At 43.7% G+C, this 17,921-nt stretch overlaps 1 protein-coding gene across 1 annotated transcript in view; it reads left to right on the top strand.

The window, feature by feature from the left end:
- wu:fj29h11 (protein NO VEIN) overlaps positions 1–17,921 on the top strand; it is a 43,514-nt gene that overhangs the window by 4,484 nt on the left and 21,109 nt on the right. Inside the window, exons 4-29 of the mRNA XM_036529312.1 lie at positions 1,040–1,639; positions 3,335–3,768; positions 3,884–4,012; positions 4,324–4,521; positions 4,731–4,871; positions 4,990–5,250; positions 5,913–6,096; positions 6,265–6,431; positions 6,744–6,872; positions 7,178–7,353; positions 7,888–8,057; positions 8,445–8,672; positions 9,144–9,250; positions 9,768–9,968; positions 10,282–10,435; positions 10,680–10,857; positions 11,442–11,589; positions 11,816–11,993; positions 13,253–13,430; positions 13,522–13,648; positions 13,768–13,899; positions 15,615–15,762; positions 15,930–16,042; positions 16,522–16,675; positions 16,787–17,035; positions 17,235–17,429. Coding sequence (XP_036385205.1) covers positions 1,040–1,639; positions 3,335–3,768; positions 3,884–4,012; positions 4,324–4,521; positions 4,731–4,871; positions 4,990–5,250; positions 5,913–6,096; positions 6,265–6,431; positions 6,744–6,872; positions 7,178–7,353; positions 7,888–8,057; positions 8,445–8,672; positions 9,144–9,250; positions 9,768–9,968; positions 10,282–10,435; positions 10,680–10,857; positions 11,442–11,589; positions 11,816–11,993; positions 13,253–13,430; positions 13,522–13,648; positions 13,768–13,899; positions 15,615–15,762; positions 15,930–16,042; positions 16,522–16,675; positions 16,787–17,035; positions 17,235–17,429 — 5,079 coding nt within the window. The remainder of the gene's footprint in view (positions 1–1,039; positions 1,640–3,334; positions 3,769–3,883; positions 4,013–4,323; positions 4,522–4,730; positions 4,872–4,989; positions 5,251–5,912; positions 6,097–6,264; positions 6,432–6,743; positions 6,873–7,177; positions 7,354–7,887; positions 8,058–8,444; positions 8,673–9,143; positions 9,251–9,767; positions 9,969–10,281; positions 10,436–10,679; positions 10,858–11,441; positions 11,590–11,815; positions 11,994–13,252; positions 13,431–13,521; positions 13,649–13,767; positions 13,900–15,614; positions 15,763–15,929; positions 16,043–16,521; positions 16,676–16,786; positions 17,036–17,234; positions 17,430–17,921) is intronic.

Below are 17,921 nucleotides of genomic sequence, written 5' to 3'. Positions count from 1 at the left end.
AAAATTCTGTTTGACTGAACAGTGTCTGCTTCAGTTAAACTTTCTGTCATAAGAGAACAAGTACGTTTTTATTTGTATTGGCAACTTGGAGATTATCTTCAGTACCTGCATTGCATGCTTGTTGCATGTTTGTTCCGGGAAAGGGAGGGCTGTCCTCCATTTAGTTTCATTTTTCTTAAATCAGCTTTAATCAGATTGGATATTTATAGGAGAAAGGGGAAGAGAGTGATACACTGCTGTAGTATAAATAGCACATCAGGGGTTCTGCTTCACTTTAAAAACATCGCTTTTCAGACAGACATTCGAATTTGACATTACCTGTTACTGAAGGATTTGATCTTTGGCAAGGCAAACATTAGGTAGGTAGATTGTTAGCTTTAGTTTTGGCTTTAAATCGAAGGCTTTTTGTTTCTATTTTATTTTTTGTTGGTGTTTGTGTGTTTCTTGAGTGTTGGTTTTGACTGTTTTTACTTGCAATATTGTATGGTGACAGCTTTAGTGTGTATCTGTCAAAAAGTTATAAAAAGGTTAATGCCAAATAGCATGAAAACAGCAAATGACTTTTTAGGCTTGATGTCTTCAGATGTATGCCATGTTATTCTCCTTTTTCTTAGATTTGTTGGGAATTCTGTAAAAAAGATACCATTTTTGAATGCACTGACATTTAAGAGCAGAAGGGCTATATGTATTTTATAATTGCCTGTGTTTTGCCTTGTTTACTGATAATGGTCATTGTTTGTCTATGTCCACTTACCCCAGTACTGTCAGATTATGCAGTGTGATTTGCACATTGGAAGCATGTATGAGCTTGGAAATTGTTTTTTGTCTGCCGCAGTGTACAAAATCGTGTTTAATAGTGCTTAATTTTATATGCCTTGCATACTCACATTTTTTAAAGACATTACAGAATTTAGCTGACTACAGCTGAAATAAAGGATAAATAAATCTTTACAATAGCAGTCAGTATGTGGACATTTAATTTCTCTATATATAGAATCTATATCTTCTGTTGTGTAATTATTATAACTCTTGTTTGCAGTTTCAAAGATGGAGAAGGTGCGATCGGATGTCCTGGAGCTATTGAAACTGCATCCAGAGGGTATTCCGATCAAGACCCTGGCCAACACATTCAACAAGAGATATCAGAGAAACCTGGTGGTATCAGCGCTCGGGTTCTCTTCTGTGGCGAAATTTGTGGACTCCTTGAAGGATGAGGTAGTGGTGGAACAGGATATAGTCTTCCAAAGATCACACAAGTCTGACTCCGGCGGAGCCATGATGCCTGGGCCTCGAGGAAGTACACCTGTTGGGTCAGCACAAGCAGGTAATGACTCTGCATTGCCTCTCTCCAGCACACTGCTCCCTCTCCACTCAGCCTCTGGTCAGCCTAAGGAGGAGATGACCGAGACACAGCTTCTGAAGAATGTCACGGAGGTCATGAACGTCTACCCGCCTGCCCGCATGTCCATGGCTCAGCTGCAGAACGGCTACTTCCTCCACTTCCACACCCCGCTCCCTCTGGAGCTGTACATGTCACTGTATGATAAGCACACAGGGAAGAAAATCGCAGGCCCGACGGTCGCTCCCAGTCCACTGATTGCCCAGGGGCCGCCTGACCTGCAACCAGAGTCTCCTGCAGGTAAACAGAGATGATGTGTGGAGACTACATGTTACATAGGTTACTGTAGTCTTTGTTATGTTTATAGCGCTATTGCAGGGCGTGAAAAACTGTTTCATTGTCCCTTGTAAAATGGCCTCTTGGCAGTTATTCCCCTGCAGTGTTGCATAGAGGACCTTGAGAGATATAAAATTTTCTTGACACAGAATGTCTGATTTTCAAATCTATGTTATTCATTATTTATACATTATTGGATTAGTTTTGATTTTTGATTGTCAGATTGGCAAAAAACAACAGTTATGTCAAAAATTCAGTTGTGACAAGTAATGGCAAGGAGTAATAGGGAGCAGAGCTTGTAAGGTTGCTGGTTTAATTACAAGATGGGCCACTACTGTAGTACCCAGTTGCAAGGTGCTTACCCTGATTTGCCTCAGTAGATATCCAAGCTGTAAAAAATGATAACCCAGAAAAACTGTAAGCTATGTATGTTAATCTGGATGAGAGCATCTGCTAAGCAAATGTAATGTAATGGTTTTCATTACTATACTATATGCATGCAGTGTGACCTTTTTACTTTTTTCATCAAGGTTGAACTATTGATCTAATCAGTGTAGATAATTATACTCTTGTCTCTGTGTATTGGTCACGTTTGGAGTAAAAATATGCTACCTTGCAAGTTTTTTTTTTTCAGCATAATGAAAGTGAAGGATTTTTTGGCTGTCATTGCAGGATGCCCTACAAATGGTTATGTCCCTCCCTCACTGCTATGGGCACAAGGAGTTGACCAGTGTAAAAAAGTTTTGGTTATGTATTATATCTGCTCAGCAGATGTCCATATAGAGGGTGATGACTTAAGTATTATTCATTTATTTATGTGGAGATTTGTTGAGCCAAACAAATCAGGCTGAATGTACAGGCATAGCCTCCCTAGAGCATGTAGCTTTCAGCCAGTTGTGTGATGTGTGGTTATCAGTGAGGCACCAGAGCAGGACATTTTGAACACCACCTAGAAATCCATCTTGCAAGGATTTTTACAAGTTGAGCTGTAGGCTATTGAATGCTGAAGTGAAATTTTCTTTAATGAAATTTGAGATAGTTACCACCTTTTGATTAAAAAGGAAACATTTGAAACAGTATTACCCTCTTTTGATGACAAAGTGTTTTAATATTTGCAGTTTTTCCCCCAAATAGTGCCAGTGGCAAAAAGACTATGACAAACTTTGATTTTCATCTGTAACTTAGTGCCACTTGATGCAAAAGGGTATCTGGTGATGGAGTCTGTTGAAGGGAACTTTGGGCATTTCCTCCTTTCTTGGATGGATTTATAAATCTCAAATTACATGTAAAAATTATATAGGTAAAACACAGGAACCATATCAGCAGTATTCTTTTCTCCTCTGTCCTTTTTGGCTGCAGTGACTGTGTTATGCTTTTTGCCCTCTTGTGGCAAAAGGCTGCTATGGGAGCCATTCACTCAGGGGTGGAAGGTTCCTACTTGCTGCTTAAACCAACACAATGAAACTGTTTGAATACTAATTTCAGTATAACATAACCTGTAGCACTTTAAGGCATTTTGTTAACCAGCTTTGATAATTGTCTTCTTGTAACCCTGTCTGAATGAAATTATACACGTTGATTAATACATTTTTGCTGTAATATTTTCTGTGTGGTTGTAGAGTCACTATAATATCATGTCAACTGACACCTTTTCCACAGATGCACAGAGACAGAAACCTGTAGAAGAGAGAGGGGTGGCACAGGCCACGTGCGTGATGAATGGGGAGGCATGGTCTAAAGGAGCCTCTCCAATATTCCAGTTGCAGTCAGCCACCATACCCCCAGCACTTGCCACCGGACTTTCTGGGGCTGACTTCCCAGCCCTGGGTGTCAAACTCTCCAAGAGCCAGGAGAAGAGGCTGAAGGAGGAGGCCCTGAACAGAGAAGGGAACGCAGCCGTATTCAGAGATGCCTACCACTCCCAGCTGCGGGAGGTGCACCGTGCTACCATGCAAGCCGCAGAGGTGCTGGAGGAAGAGGGTGTGTCCAAAGAGAGGCGGAGGGGGAGAATTGGCGTGGAGGAGGTGAACAATCTGGCTGAGAACGTCATCCGCCTGATCGCAGCTGAGGGAGAGCTAGTCACTGTTGAGAAGGTGGGCTTCCCGTTGGCCTGCATCTCTGATCGCTAGTTCTAATTGCTTGCCTTACTCAGAACTGAGCTGAATTCTAATACTTTGGCTGTGCACTGTTTATGTTTGTGCTCCTCAGGTGATTTTCAGAGTCTGTCAGCTTCTAAAAGTTCAATCCTTGGAGTCTTTAAGGATTGACCCCCGAAGGCAACTGTCTGCCATAAAGGAGCTTCAGCGCACCCTCAGAGAGGTCAACATCTTCATTGAGGTGAGCATCACTTGAACTATTTTGCTGTACGCATTAGTAAAGCACTGGGTTCTTTTAAAGGTGTTTCACAGTGTGCAAAAAAAACAAATAAATGAAGCCAGGTTAGTACTCCAATTATGATTGTTTTTCTTGTTGACTGTATCAGGGCAGTGAAGTGCAGCAGCAGTTATCCAGCTGTTCTATTAACTAAAGTTAAAGTTTCCACGCTCTGATATTTTCCATTTAGAAGTCAACTTACAACAATTCAAAATTTAAGCAATACAACAGCTGTGACACTGCTTTGAGTTCAGTGTGTGTATCGTCCTTGACAGTCTGTTGAGGCCGTGCGCACAGTCTGCACCCTCTACGAGCTTGAGCAGGGTCTGGCAAGCCTGAAGAACAAGAAGCGATTTGAAGAGCTGAGCCTTGGACCTGTCTGCAAAATCCCACTCATCCACAAGATGTTTAAAGTTGACTGTAACACCAAGGATGATGACATTAACCAGATTGAAACTGTGGACATTTTAAGGGTAAGAGCTAAATACAGACTGGTTTTATACATTTAGAAAGAGTATAGCTGCAGCCATTCTCCAGAACCCTTATTCCACACAGCCTAAGAGTTATTTGAGATCTATTTGTTTGACTGTAATTGTGGGGGCTTTTATAGATTTGTAATTGTGAATATTCAGCAAGCACTAATCTGTTGCTCTGTTTGTCTGCCCATGTGTTTTATTTGTAGAGTCTGAGGGCATTCCGAAGGAAGCAGAGCAAAGAGAAAGTTGACCTCGCAGAGTTCATGAAGCACCTGGCTGACCAGTACAAGTGTGAAACACCCTACGAGCTCGGGATCAGGATCCAGAGCATTGCTCTGTCCATTTCGGTAAGAAAATTAATGCCGCTTGTGACAAATTTGCAGTGGTAATTGATCCAGTGTTTCCTTGCCTTAACGACACCCCTGGAACGATCTCCCTGTGTGCTGCGTCCACTGAATTCCCCAGACCCTGCAGAAAGCGATGAGGTCTGATCACGCCGCCATGGACAAGGCCCGAGACATCATCCAGAAAGAGATCGAGGAGGAGGTGCTGGGCAGGATGAGGAAGCTGAAGAAAAGCGTGCTGGAAGCGGTGCAGGGCGCCACGCCCTTCTCCGCGGCCACCGGCATGGACCTGAGGGGGATGTACGCCTCCCAGACTGCGGCTGAGGTCGTTCTGCAGGTCTTCGAACGCGCCGGGGGCGTCTTCAGCCCCCGCATGGCCAAGGTGTGAACTTGTGATTTACTGCATGTGTCAGAAAGCCACGGCATTTGAACTATGGGAGGTTTTGCGGTGTCTCTGTCCTGCAGAGATGTCCCATTATTTCTTCACTCTGTGCTTTTTAAAGGACAGCTTAACAGCAGTTTCCATGCAAGTTGCCAGACTGCAGTTTTAATCAGTGTTAGAATTGTGTGCTCTTGTCAGGTTTGTTTTTTTTTTTTGCGTTTTTTAATAAATGCCTAGCATGCCATTTATTTTCTGTTAGATTTTTGTGTAAAAGCGTAAATAATGAATCTTATAGGCAGCGGTTAAGGACAAGAGGGGTGACAGCCAAGTTTAGTGAAGGTATCAGGATGTCTGTGGAACTCAGCTCTTTAATATGATGTCTTACACTGGTAATCTTCTAAGCGCGGCCAAGGCTGAATGAAGGGTTGTTAATGCTCTGCCTCCTGCTGAAAGGAAGAAAAATCTGCCTAGATTTTATTCATTAAAGATTTCTTTTATCCTGTTCAAAGATGAAAGATTCTCTCACAGAATCTTCCCATTCCTCTTCACAATGCCTCTGTCTGATGCGTATGGTTTAGTCAATGTTGTAAGCAGAACGTGATGTTAGGAATGATTTATTTATAATTTTTATAACACTGCTCTTTTTTGTGTGTCATCTCCAGCATGTGCAGGGTTTCCTGACACATGTGTCAGGGGACCGGCTAGCCAGTGCCCTGTTCCAGCTAGCCATCTGTGGTGGGTCCCTGGAGGTCCCCCAGAACCTGGTGGCTAAGGAAAAGTCCAGCAAACCAGCTGAAGAGAAGAATAAAGGAGAGCAAAAAGCCACTATACCGCCCCCTAGTGAGAGTATGTGTAGTGTCCGGTTTTACCGTTTTTATGGATTTCTTTCCAGTCACGCTGCCTAAACTCAAATCTATATAAAATGTATTAAATTATGTATGTGTAATTTGTATTGTGGACAATATAATACGATCATCAGTTTTGACTGTATGCTGATATTCTTTTCTGTCACAGCTGCTGTAAAGAATTACCTGCAGGAGTGCATGTCAAGCTTCAGTGGTGTGCTCACCCTCCCCTACGTGTCCCGACTGGAGAGGAAGGTGGCGGAGCACTTCAAATTCACAGAGTTCAACCAGCTTGGACAGGGCACCTTCCTGGAATTCCTGGTGAAACAGTGTCAGGTAAGTGCTTTTCCAACACCTTTCAGCTGATTAGTGTTTGATCTTTGTAGAGCCCTTTGCACTCTTCGTACATCTTAATTATTTTAAAAACATTCTTAATTTACATTATTGGCATTAATTTGAGACATGTTAAAATAAGTAACATCCTTTATGGGTGCAATGTGCAAAACTGTAGCATAGAAGTGACGATGTGTTAGCATTAGTTAAGGTAACTTGAAGTCATATTGCAGTACTGCTGGGCTTTGCTGATCTGTCTGTGCCAGGTGATTGTGTGTGCGTGAGTGCGCTGAGCTGGGACCTCTCTGTCCGCAGATCCTGCAGGAAGCTGGAGGGGGCGCCCTTGTGCTGGATGCTCAGAACTCCAGGGCCTGCGGCTTCAGACCCAGTCAGCAGGATGTGTATGAGTTCATCAAGCAGTGCGGAGTACAAGATGAGGACAGAGTGAGAGAAATATGGAAAATGTTTATGATGTTCATGGTGTTCCTTATGGAAGATGTTTATGAAATTTAGCCTAAAGATGCTTCAGGCTATTTCAAGCTTGTTCAAGCTTATAGACAGAGACAGAGATGACCCAAACTGCTTAATGCATTGACAATGAACATGTTTAAATAAATAGTTGATTCAGGTTATGTATTTCTAATGCTTACGTTTAAAATCATCACAATTTCAGAGGAGAAAACATTTTGCACAGGGTGACATAAACCATATTGGAATGTGTTTTTGTCATTGTGGTTATTGTTTGGTAGCTCCCGTTTATTGAGTCTGCCTTGAGGAGTCACTACAAGATGAGGGACAGTCGAGAGCTGGGGTACGGCCCTCTTCACAACCTTGTGGCGAACGTGCAGCGGCAGAAACGTCTCAGTGACATTGACAAGGCCAGCCTGGTGCGCTACGAGTCTCCGCTTTTCGTCAAAGACTCCAGGTGAGAGACTCCTCTGCTCAGAGGCTTTTAGGTTTGTCCTTACTAAATAATGTCAGACACTCAGGAATGAATCACACTCACCTGAACACCTGAAACAGTACCGCCTAAAGCAATTTCTTATATCGTAAACTTTGTTTTCCGTAAAAAAAACAGTCCATGGTTTCATGCACTTATCTCTACCAGATGGCTTGTACCTTGTCTGGTCAACTGTTGACACTTGGTTGTTTGCTTGAGTTGTACTCTGCCTCACTTGTAAGTCGCCTTGGATAAAAGCATCTGCTAAATGAATAAATGTAAACATAAATGAAACACACCCCTCCAGTCAGGTGTCTAGCTTACCTTTGCAGTGGATGCCCTCTACTATTTTCTACTCACTACTGTACTATCTATCAACTGTCTGCTGTACTCTTTCTACTGTCTACTGTACCTGGCAGCCAGGTGATCATGGAACTGTGTTCTGGGGAATGGGTAGCAATTCTTTACATTAACACGTCACGTTGTCCTGTGGTGGTTGTCATTTCCCCTGGGTCTCAGAGGGTGTTTGGAAGAGACGGTTGGCCTGCTGGGGCCGGTGAGCCGAGAGGATGCTGTCGCCAGCCTGCTGTCCGCTCCCCTCCTGGAGGACCTCAGCGAGTGGTCTGAGTGGGAGCTGGTGTTCGAACCCCAACATGGCCTCCTGAAGGACTTCGTCGAGAGGAACTATGGTAGGAGCACCACTGCCACACCAAATGAAGAGTCAGAGAGAGAGGCGATCACTCTGACCTTCCTTAGACCCTGGCTTTGCCACGTATAACACACGTTGTAGTGGATGCATTTATCAGTATTGGATTCATGTATTATCAACATTGTTTGTTTAGTATAAATTCAGTAGTTTTGTTTTTATTCAGTATATGATTTTATTTTTATTTCAAGGCAGTATCAAGATGGGTTGTCTTATCACGTATGTGTGTGAACATATACATATGTACATTATGATTTTAGTAAATTGTATTGCCACTTCTGACTTGAATGATCCTGGAAAATTCTTCTTCATCCTTTACCATGTCTTCTGATGGTGATAGTATTAATCTGCGTGTGATTGTCTGTTCCAGCCGCTAATTCCGACCTTGCAGCGCTGGAGGTTAGGCCTGGCGTGCTGCTCCGGGTCACGACCTCCACCAGCGACAAGTCGTTTTCAGAGGCGGCGCTGGCTCTGGACCCTGTCGGCACAGCGGGACACCTGGTGTCTATCGTCGTGGCTGATGGGATATCCAACGCTCCAACAGCCCTTCTGGCCAATCACATGGAGGGCTCGCTGGCAGCGGCTGTTGCACAAGAAGGTGGGAGAGCTGTCATTTCCTGCCGTGGAGCAAAGCGTTTTTACACCCTGTCATCACCTTTTGCATTCTGTGTGTGTATCATCGTGGTAATGAACCACATAGGTAGTGATATTTTCTGCCTTTCTGGCTATTTTTATTTCTGTAGTGATATTTACGATTGGCCCAAATATTGTTGTTTTTTTTTATTCACTTGCATACATTTTATTTAATTCATCTGTCATTATTTTGGAGCTTTACTTCACTTAATACATGGGCTGCTGGGTTTTGACTTGCTACATGGTATGTTTTTTGGGCTATTCCTTAATATGTAAAATCCTTATAAAATATACAATTTATCATTTAATGCAATAATTTGTATGTAATTTGTACAATAATTTGTTATGTATGTAACTCCAGTAGCATTTTTTTCTTTCACTAACATAAGCATATACAGCGGTGTTAAACATGAAGCACTTTTTTCTGTTTTATCAGGTCTGTCAGTGACTGAGGACCCCACGTCTTACAGCAGAGTGGCCAAGTTTGTTCTCGACTGTCTGATCCGAATCCCAACAAGAATTTGCAAAGCCTTTTTGCAGCAGGTGAGCGCTCAGTATGTCGAGCTTCAGCAATTTTATGGCTTAGGTGCAGTGTGCCCAGGATGTGAGCTGTTGATTTAGCAGTGCTGTAGGGTCATAGGTGGGTGTGGGTGCAAGCGGCTGTGTTAGTGTTTGTTTGTTCAGTCAATTCCTGCGAGATCCTAGCAGTTCACTGTACTGTACCATTCAGCCATTTCTCTACTCTCTACTGCAGAGCTGCTGTTTTCAGGCATCAATTATTTAAAGGAGTATACAGTACATGCGTTTTACACTTATTTGGTCAAGGAGGCAAAGAAAGAGCACATTGTTGCTTTTTGGGTTTTTGTCCTCCAGTTATTTGTCTTTCAGGAATCATTCTACTCACAATTTATTTTCCATCTTTATCTTTGCTGATATTTGTGATAAGTGGGTGTGTCACATAATTGAACATCAACTGGTCAAATACACAAATCACTGGTAAACTGCAATATTTTGTGTGTGTGTTTTTTTACATCTGTATATTTTTTTTCTTTACTCCCAGGTGTTCCTGGAACCCCTGACCAGAGTGTTGGGCCAAGCCAAATCTAAGGCGGTGCTCCTGGACATGGCTAAAGCAGATAGCCGCTACCTGAACAGGCTTCACCACATGGGCCTCTTGCTAGGCATGACAGAATGGATGAAGGACTTTCATAGCAAGCTGAGTCCACCAAAGCAGCCTGTGATGCCTTCACAGATCAGAAAGGTGGGGTTTCTTTAATATAATTAACACACACACACACACCATTTTAATTGGATGTTGAGAGAGCTGAATTATGATTCCAACTAATTTTATCGTCTGTTTTCTGAAGGGTTTCTGAAGGGATTGTCATTTAATTTGATGGATTCTTTTCAGAACTAAATCATTTAAGAAATCATTATGGGTCAGCATTATGTTGATTCTGTGTTACATGATCAACAAGAAAGCCTAAATCATACAACCTTGTAAGGTTACATAGAGTGCTGCTAGGTCCTAGAGCTTTAAATGTTGACTACCTGCTTCTTTCTTGTTTCTGCAGCTTGTGTCAGCTGACACCATGTCCATGAGCAGCAGGTCTTCACCAGGGGACTTCAGCGAAGATGAGGACGAGGATGAGGACTTCCTGCGGGAGTCTAGGCCTGAACCGGAGTCCCGTTCAGAGACTTCCTCCCTGAGTCTGCCTGACCTGGATGGTGAGCTTCACACAAGTAATAGTCATTGTCACGGTTGGTGGCAGAATCATTTCACTGTAATTTCTGCGGTCGAATTAAAGTAATTAAAATAACTAGCTTTTTAAATTGGATTGAGTTTCATTCCTTTTTGCATTCAAGTCAATCCTTGCTGCTTGATTCAAAGAGCATGCACTTTAATGCAGTCCACGGCTGTCTACAGCCTCTGCACACCTGGTTTAACGTGCGGTGGTTTATGCTTGTGCAGATGATGAAGAGGAGAAGTATGAGCTTGTGCAGAATGGCGGGAGATGCAGTGCCGGAGAGAGTGCGGGCGACAGCGGGGAGGACGCGGGGGGCGACGAGTCACAGGAGGGAGCAGACCCCGCAGGAAAGCAAGCTGAGGACAGGCTGAGCCAGCACAAGGCCATCATCGATGACATCAGGTCTGCGCTCCCTCCATACACCTCATCGTTTCTGGGTGTTTGTGCAGCCTCTTCACTCTCACTCTCTTTATTCCTCAGTGAGAGAGGCAGTAACAAGCGTAAATAACTTGGTTTAGGCCAACAAGTTTCCCACCCTCTGCCTCCCACAGTTAAAATTAATTAGTCACCTGCTATTCATATGTGGATAATTCATCACCAAGGCAGCACTGGGGCAATAGCTTATGGTGTGTTGTGTTCTGAAGGTTCTGAAGAAAAAAACCAGTGTGACGTCAGGAAAACAAAAATGATTGACATGTTAAGCTTACAAAGCCTTAATATTGATAAAGTACTGATATAGGACACTCACACTGCTGCCTTAATGGTGATTACAGCACATTATAACGATGCAGTTGAACTCCAGATTACACCATTCAGAATGGCTTCATTTCATTGTTGGTTCACCTTAAATATGTTGCAGCTGTGTATAGTGCTCCATCAGAATCACAGAACATCTCCTCTTACTTGCAACTACTCTTTGAACAAGACTTACGGTTTACAGTTGCTTTACCAACTACTGGCAATTTTTTTGGCTGTTAATGATGTAGGAAAACCGAGTTTGGCATTGGGGTGGAGCTAAATGAAGAGGTCCAGAAGCTGATGAAGGTTCAGCAGGAGCGACTCGGCCGGAGCCTGGACCGGCTGTCCACTGAGTTATACAGCAAGGACACTCACTTTGTGCTGGAGCTTATTCAGGTCAGACACCACTGGATTGCTATATTAACATCATTCTGAAATATTCCAACAGACTGATGGGGAAACTTGATGCTTTAGCTGTGCTTGAGGTGAAGAACTACACTGTCTGCATAGAATGGCAAAGAAGTGCCTTAAATGACTTGGACAGATTTCAGGTGGCATTTCAGTTTCGTTTAAAATCCTGACACTTGTGCTGCCCTGTGTTGTCCTCATGCTGTGTATGCAGAATGCAGATGACAACAGCTATCCTTTGGACGGGGATGTCCAGCCAGCGCTTGCCTTTGTGTTGGAGAGGGACTGCATCACCATACTCAACAACGAGTGTGGCTTTGAGGAGAAGAACGTCCGAGCCATCTGCGACGTGGGTCGCAGCACCAAAGGAAAGCACAAATATGGCTACATAGGTAGGCAATCAGCAAAGCTCCCACTGAGTTTGTCCATGTGGCGAGGGTAAGCTGCACTGCCATATGCAGGTGCGTTAACACCTACATTAGTGTCCTCTTCAGATAGTTATTAAATCTTACCACATCACTTCACTGGTGGCAGGGGACTGGCAGGATTAGGCGCTGTTCTTTGATATATCCATTATCGACATTCACACGTCTAGTCAGGTTCTTCTCAGAGAGGCAGGAGAAGTCAGCTGGAGTCCCCCGCACTTCAACCGCTGGGCAGTTCTCATTTTAGAAGAGTTTTAAAGAACCCCGGTAGCACTGGATTTTGGAACAAGGAAAGGAACTCCCCCAAAGTGATATTCAAATCACAAAGTGGCAGAGCATTTTTTGGATTCCTTTTTATGTTCTTTTGATCATTTTTAATCTTAAAATATGGGAAAAGATTCTATTACATACTTGTGTAAGAAGTGTCAAGTGGCTGCTTCATAATCTCCTCCATTTGTCAGATCCCAGGCCTTTGAAGTTTCCTAACACATAGCCCTCTGTAGGTGATTATAAAAGCTGAGCACGATTCCGAATCACTTCCTGATGCACTGCATGTATGACTGTTTTTATGCTAACCTGCATTAAGGTATCCAGTTCTTTTAGTAGTTTCATACTGTACAATTACACCGACCTGCCATTTCCAGAAATATTGCTGTAAAATGTGCCTGGCGTATTTCATGTGCACAATCTTATAAAATTTTAAATGGAGTAGAACATTACTTTAATAAAGAACTGAAATGCACAACATAAGCAAAAAAAATGTAATAGTGACAATTTTTTCTGAAACTGAGTGACATCCCTGTTTTGTCCCATCAGAAAAATGCAGTGCCTCTGCTCAAAAATTGTATTCCATTTGAAGAAAACTGCTCACGGCGGCCATTTAGGAAAGATTACCAATAGGCAGCCCGTACAATTGCAGTGTTGGCTGTTGAGTCTGAGGATTTGTTTGACTGTATTACTTTCCTTTAAAAGGGTGCATTAGACAAACACACGTGCACACCACTGTTTGCAACAATATTTACCAAAGAAAATTGGTAGCAGCTGGCAGACACACTCAGACAAGTCAAGTTGAATCAGCTTTTATTCATAACTTTCAGGTAGCGTTTGTCCTTTCCAGGGCCTTTAGAACCCTTCTGTTGTAGATTTATGGTATTAAATATATGATATGACATCTGCTCCAAAAGGTTTCTATGATCCTCAGTAGGCAACTGCTTTTCTAAATGCAGGACAGAAGGGCATCGGCTTCAAGTCCGTGTTCAAAGTGACTGACTGCCCCGAAATTCACTCCAACGATTTCCACATCCGCTTTGACAAGAACAGCGGGCCCATGGGCTACATTCTGCCACACTGGCTGGAGGAGGAGAGGCCCCTGCAAGCAGACCTGCAGGAGCTCAAGCAGCACAGGTACGCTGGAGGGAGGTTCAGGGCACTGCTGGCTTTGGAAGCACCCAGATTCTTGGCAGTAGACATTCAGATCTCACGCTTGTCCACACAGCTGGACCACAAAGATTTCCCTGCCGCTTCGGTCGGAGAGCTACCAGACTAGGAACCTGTTCCACGACGTGCACCCCTCTCTGCTGCTGTTCCTGCACCGGCTGCGCTCCGTCACCATCGTCAACCAGGTGACCGATCCCCCCCTCGCGTCGTGACGCGACAGCTTAGGAGAACCGTGCTGTCACATCACTTGCTCTGATGCCGCGACCGTTGCAATCACCCGCCCCTGCTTTCTCCTTGTTCTCGGCATGTGTGTCAGAACGAGAAGCGGCAGGTGTCGATGACGCGGAGGGACCTGAGCCACAACGTCCTGGAGGTGCAGCACACGGACGGAGCGGAGCGATGGCTGGTGGTCAAACGCACTCTCTACCCGAAGAAGGCAAGTGACCGCTCCCGCTCAGGGCCTCTCTCGCTAGCTTTCCCCTCCTCCATTTGCCAGGTCTCTGTCTCCTTCTGTCATCTGGCGTGGGTGTTGTTTGGATGTGTTAAGTTTTCAGTTAACTCTTAAAAATGTGGCCTGGTAGCCACGTACCAATGTTCTAAGGACTGAGAGTAGCACTTACAGAAACTATGCGTGGAATAGAGTTGAAGGAAAAAAATGACTCACTCTTGTATGAAGACTGCTTGAAGATCCCTTACGTCCTTTGTGTCTAATTATGTGCTTATTGCGGATTATCAAATACAGGTGCAGTTAACTTTAATATTCAACTCAGGAAAAAAAAACAATTTAGTAATCATTTTAAACAATTGAGTATCCCTTGTAAATTGCTCTCATTGACATCACCTATGTTAAATTACCTTACAGTTTATGCCTGCACTGTCAAGATTGGCAGTGGTCACTGCATTCCCGTAGTGATAGGTCAATAGCAGACAGTCCAGAAACACTGACGATCAGACAGTTTTTGTACAAACCACAATAGTACAAAATTGTACAGTGTCTTAATTTCCCTGCTCTGGCTACAGTGCTCAAAAGTCCTTAGAGCATTCTGCATTCTGTTTAGTACTTCTACTTCTATATTGCTTTAATTGAGGTGCAATGGAAACAAAGCCTTTGCTTGTTTCCTCAGTCCTGGTGGTAGTTCAGGCAAGTAAGAAATCTGTTGGCCCTTTAACATCCTCTCTGTAGCCAGTTATTGCTTTTGTTGATCTGTCGCCATGTTTACATTTTCAACATTTCTAAGCTGCAGATGTGTAAGAAATGTTATCAGCGCAAACTGTACCACAAACAGGTGATCTGTAAATCAAATAATCCAGCCCTGGATAGTGCAACTCAAGAAACTGTTCTCCAAATATGTTTTTTGCCTGTCCTGTTTAAAAGGCGAAAAAACTCGGCAGATAGGGAAAGGAATCACGTAAATAAGTAGATAAATATTTAGACTGTATATTTCATACTTTTGGAAGCAAACAAATTCTTGAAGAGGTCTTTTTGAATAATCCCCATCCACTCTCTCCTCCCATTTGGACGCATTTCTTATTCTCCAAACTGACATGCAGTTGTCCTTGTAGAAAGTGCATAATTTATTTAAACCAGCTGGGTTCATATTTTAGTTTTTTTTTTTTGCAGGTTTGTTTTTTGGTGTTATGTAAGTGTTCCGAAGGCTTCTTCCATCAGAACAAAGGGCCTTTTTGCTCTGACCTCATTTAAACTTCATGAAAGCTGCCTTATTAACAAGGTGTAGTGAATTAATTTCCTCTGCTTGGAGCAAAATCAGACACAGCAGACGCACACAGAACTAGACGAGGGGTTGCCAAGGTAATAGGCTGAGTTAGATTGCTAGGTACCAGATAAGATGCTACGGTTCATTTTTTTTCCCTCCTTTATTCAAGGCTTCAGATTCTGTTGCAGTTCCCCAGAGAAGCCAAAGCACAGGGCTCAGTTAGCATCAGCTTGAACCCGGCGCTTCGGGTCATACCTTTCATGTCATCTCCTTCTTCGGAACATTTCAGAAGTCGGTCGGGTCCAGATTGTTGTCATCATCCCATGCGTTGTGTTTGTTTTCCCTCAACCTGCATTTCCTGAAGGGGGGGAAAACGATGCCAATACTAAAAATAATTTCCAATGCCCTGAGGACACATCCAACGATTCTTTTACAGATTAAAGAGGACGTGGAGTCGACCCAGCTGGCCCTGGCCTTCAAGCTGAAAGAGGACTCTTGCTCTGACATGAAGATCCAGCCTGAAAAGCAGCCCGTCTTTGCCTTCTTGCCACTCCGGAGCTTTGGGTTCCGTTTCATCGTCCAAGGTTAAGAGCCTCAGTTAGGCCTCAGTCCTCCAAGTCAGTTTCCATAGTGGCTGTGCTGAACCTGGCTTGTGTTTGATATGCAGATTTCATTAAGCAAGTACATGGAGGTTAGATAAGAGGTTAACAGATGGCTTTGCTCTGACGTAGCTGTCTTCCTCCCCCTGTAGGTGACTTTGACATCCCCTCCTCCAGAGAGGATGTGGACCGGGACAGTCACTGGAATCAGTGGCTCCGCTCTGAGGTCCCCCAGCTCTTCATGCACGCCCTGGATGTATTCGCTGTAAGTGATTAAAAAAACAGAACATCAAAGGCATTCAAGTTGTCGTTATATTTCATAGGATCTGATTTAGTTTTTGTCCTTTTACATGAATATACAAAGATCCAAGCAAACAACTCACCAGAGCAAGTGTATCAAATGCCAGAATTACAGAATTACACATTAGAAATGTACATTTGTCTAAATATATCAGTTCAAGGGTTAGAAATGCAAGGGTGGCAGTGTAGCACAGTGGTAAAGAGCAGGACTTGTAACCAAATGTTTGCTGGTTTGATTCCCCACTGGGGCACTGCTGTTGTACTCTTGCGCAAAGTACATAACCCATAATTGCCTCAGTAAATATCCAGCTGTGTAAATAGGTAACAAATTGCAACCTATGTAAGTCCCTCTGCATAAGAGTGTCTGCTAAATGCCAATTATCTAATGTAATGTATCTGGGAAATTAATTTTTCACACAGTTGCGGTCTGATTTAATTTTCCAGGAGCATCCAGAATTCACTGGTCTGCAAGGGTTGTGCCAATTCCTGCAATTTGTTCCACTACCTGAAGAGATCCTGGACTTCTTCAGTCCTGTGGCCAGCCAGATCATACAGCTGCTTAAGGGCAGGGCCTGTCTTCCCACCAAGGAGTGCAAAGGTAAGGCTGCCGGAACCCAGTGCTTTCCAGCCGAGACGCACCATATGGAACAAATTCATCAACCTTCAGCTCCGGCTGTGCACGGTTTACTCACTGCATGTTCATTTGCAGATGGAAGCGTGGAATACAAGCTGCCCTCACAGATTGCCGTGTCACATGACCCGCTCATCCAAGAGGTGATTGACGCAGAGCATCTCCACAAACACCTGAACCTGTCCTACCTGCACCCTGCCCTGCAGTCGGCCCTGCCCCTGTCTCTGGTGTCTGCTCTCGGTGTGCGCCGCCTGAGAGCAGCGGACGTCGCAGCCGTCACCTGGGCCATAGCTAAGGAGCTTGCCAAAGGTGATGGCACCCTGTCAGGTAACATATCTGTCCTTCCTGTGTTATGTTGAGACATATTGTGAGAGTGAGGTCGTTTAGCAGCCAGCCCATGGCCGTTGTTATCAATCTTCTTTGGCTTTATGCAAACAAAGGTTTAGCTCTAGAGAGGATAACCTAATTCTCCAAGAGTGTTGATGACTCACTTGAATGGTCATGTTGTGGTGATTCTGTGCTTCAGACTCTGGCCTGAAGAAGGTGGCCAAACTGCTAGTGTGTAACTTCCGTGCCCTGGAGCAGGAGTATAGTGAGGCAGACACCATATTGAAGACCCTCAGAGACATTCCCATCATCCCACTGGCTGATGGTCGCATGGTGGCTCTGAGTACACAGGGTGTCTTCTTCCCTCTAACAGATGGAAAGACTGTACACATGGGTAAGTACATGATCTATCTGCATGTGTCCTTCCATGCCTCAGTGCAGCTCCCATACACTTCCATACAACTTCACTTTTCATTAAAATATGTAATATGCTAAATATTATATCATAGAGTGTAAGGTATAAGAACACAGTGAGAATGCCGGGCTCAGATCTGATCACAACATCATAAAAGATGTAAAAGCTCTACAAAATGTACAGAGAAGGGCACAGTCTGAAAAGGCTGACTTTAAGGGTGATGCAGTCTCAATAAAAGGGAGCTCAAGGATATCTGAATGAAGTATTTTTTCAAAATAGCTTAATACTTTGAAGTTCTGAGGCTGTTTACGGTTATTGTACCTTGTGTAAGCCAATGGACACTGTGAATTTTTAACACAGAAATATAAATACATGACAACACTTGTCACTTGTGTTGTAGGGTCAGGGATGCTATGATCCTTGAAACAAAACTGGTGCAGCGATGAATTCACTCTCATTTATAAGCAAATG

Source organism: Megalops cyprinoides, chromosome 1 (genome assembly GCF_013368585.1).
Source record: "Megalops cyprinoides isolate fMegCyp1 chromosome 1, fMegCyp1.pri, whole genome shotgun sequence".
Taxonomy (NCBI): Eukaryota; Metazoa; Chordata; class Actinopteri; order Elopiformes; family Megalopidae; genus Megalops; species Megalops cyprinoides.
Note: the sequence above shows the minus strand (reverse complement) of the source record. Positions and strands in the feature narration are given on the sequence as shown.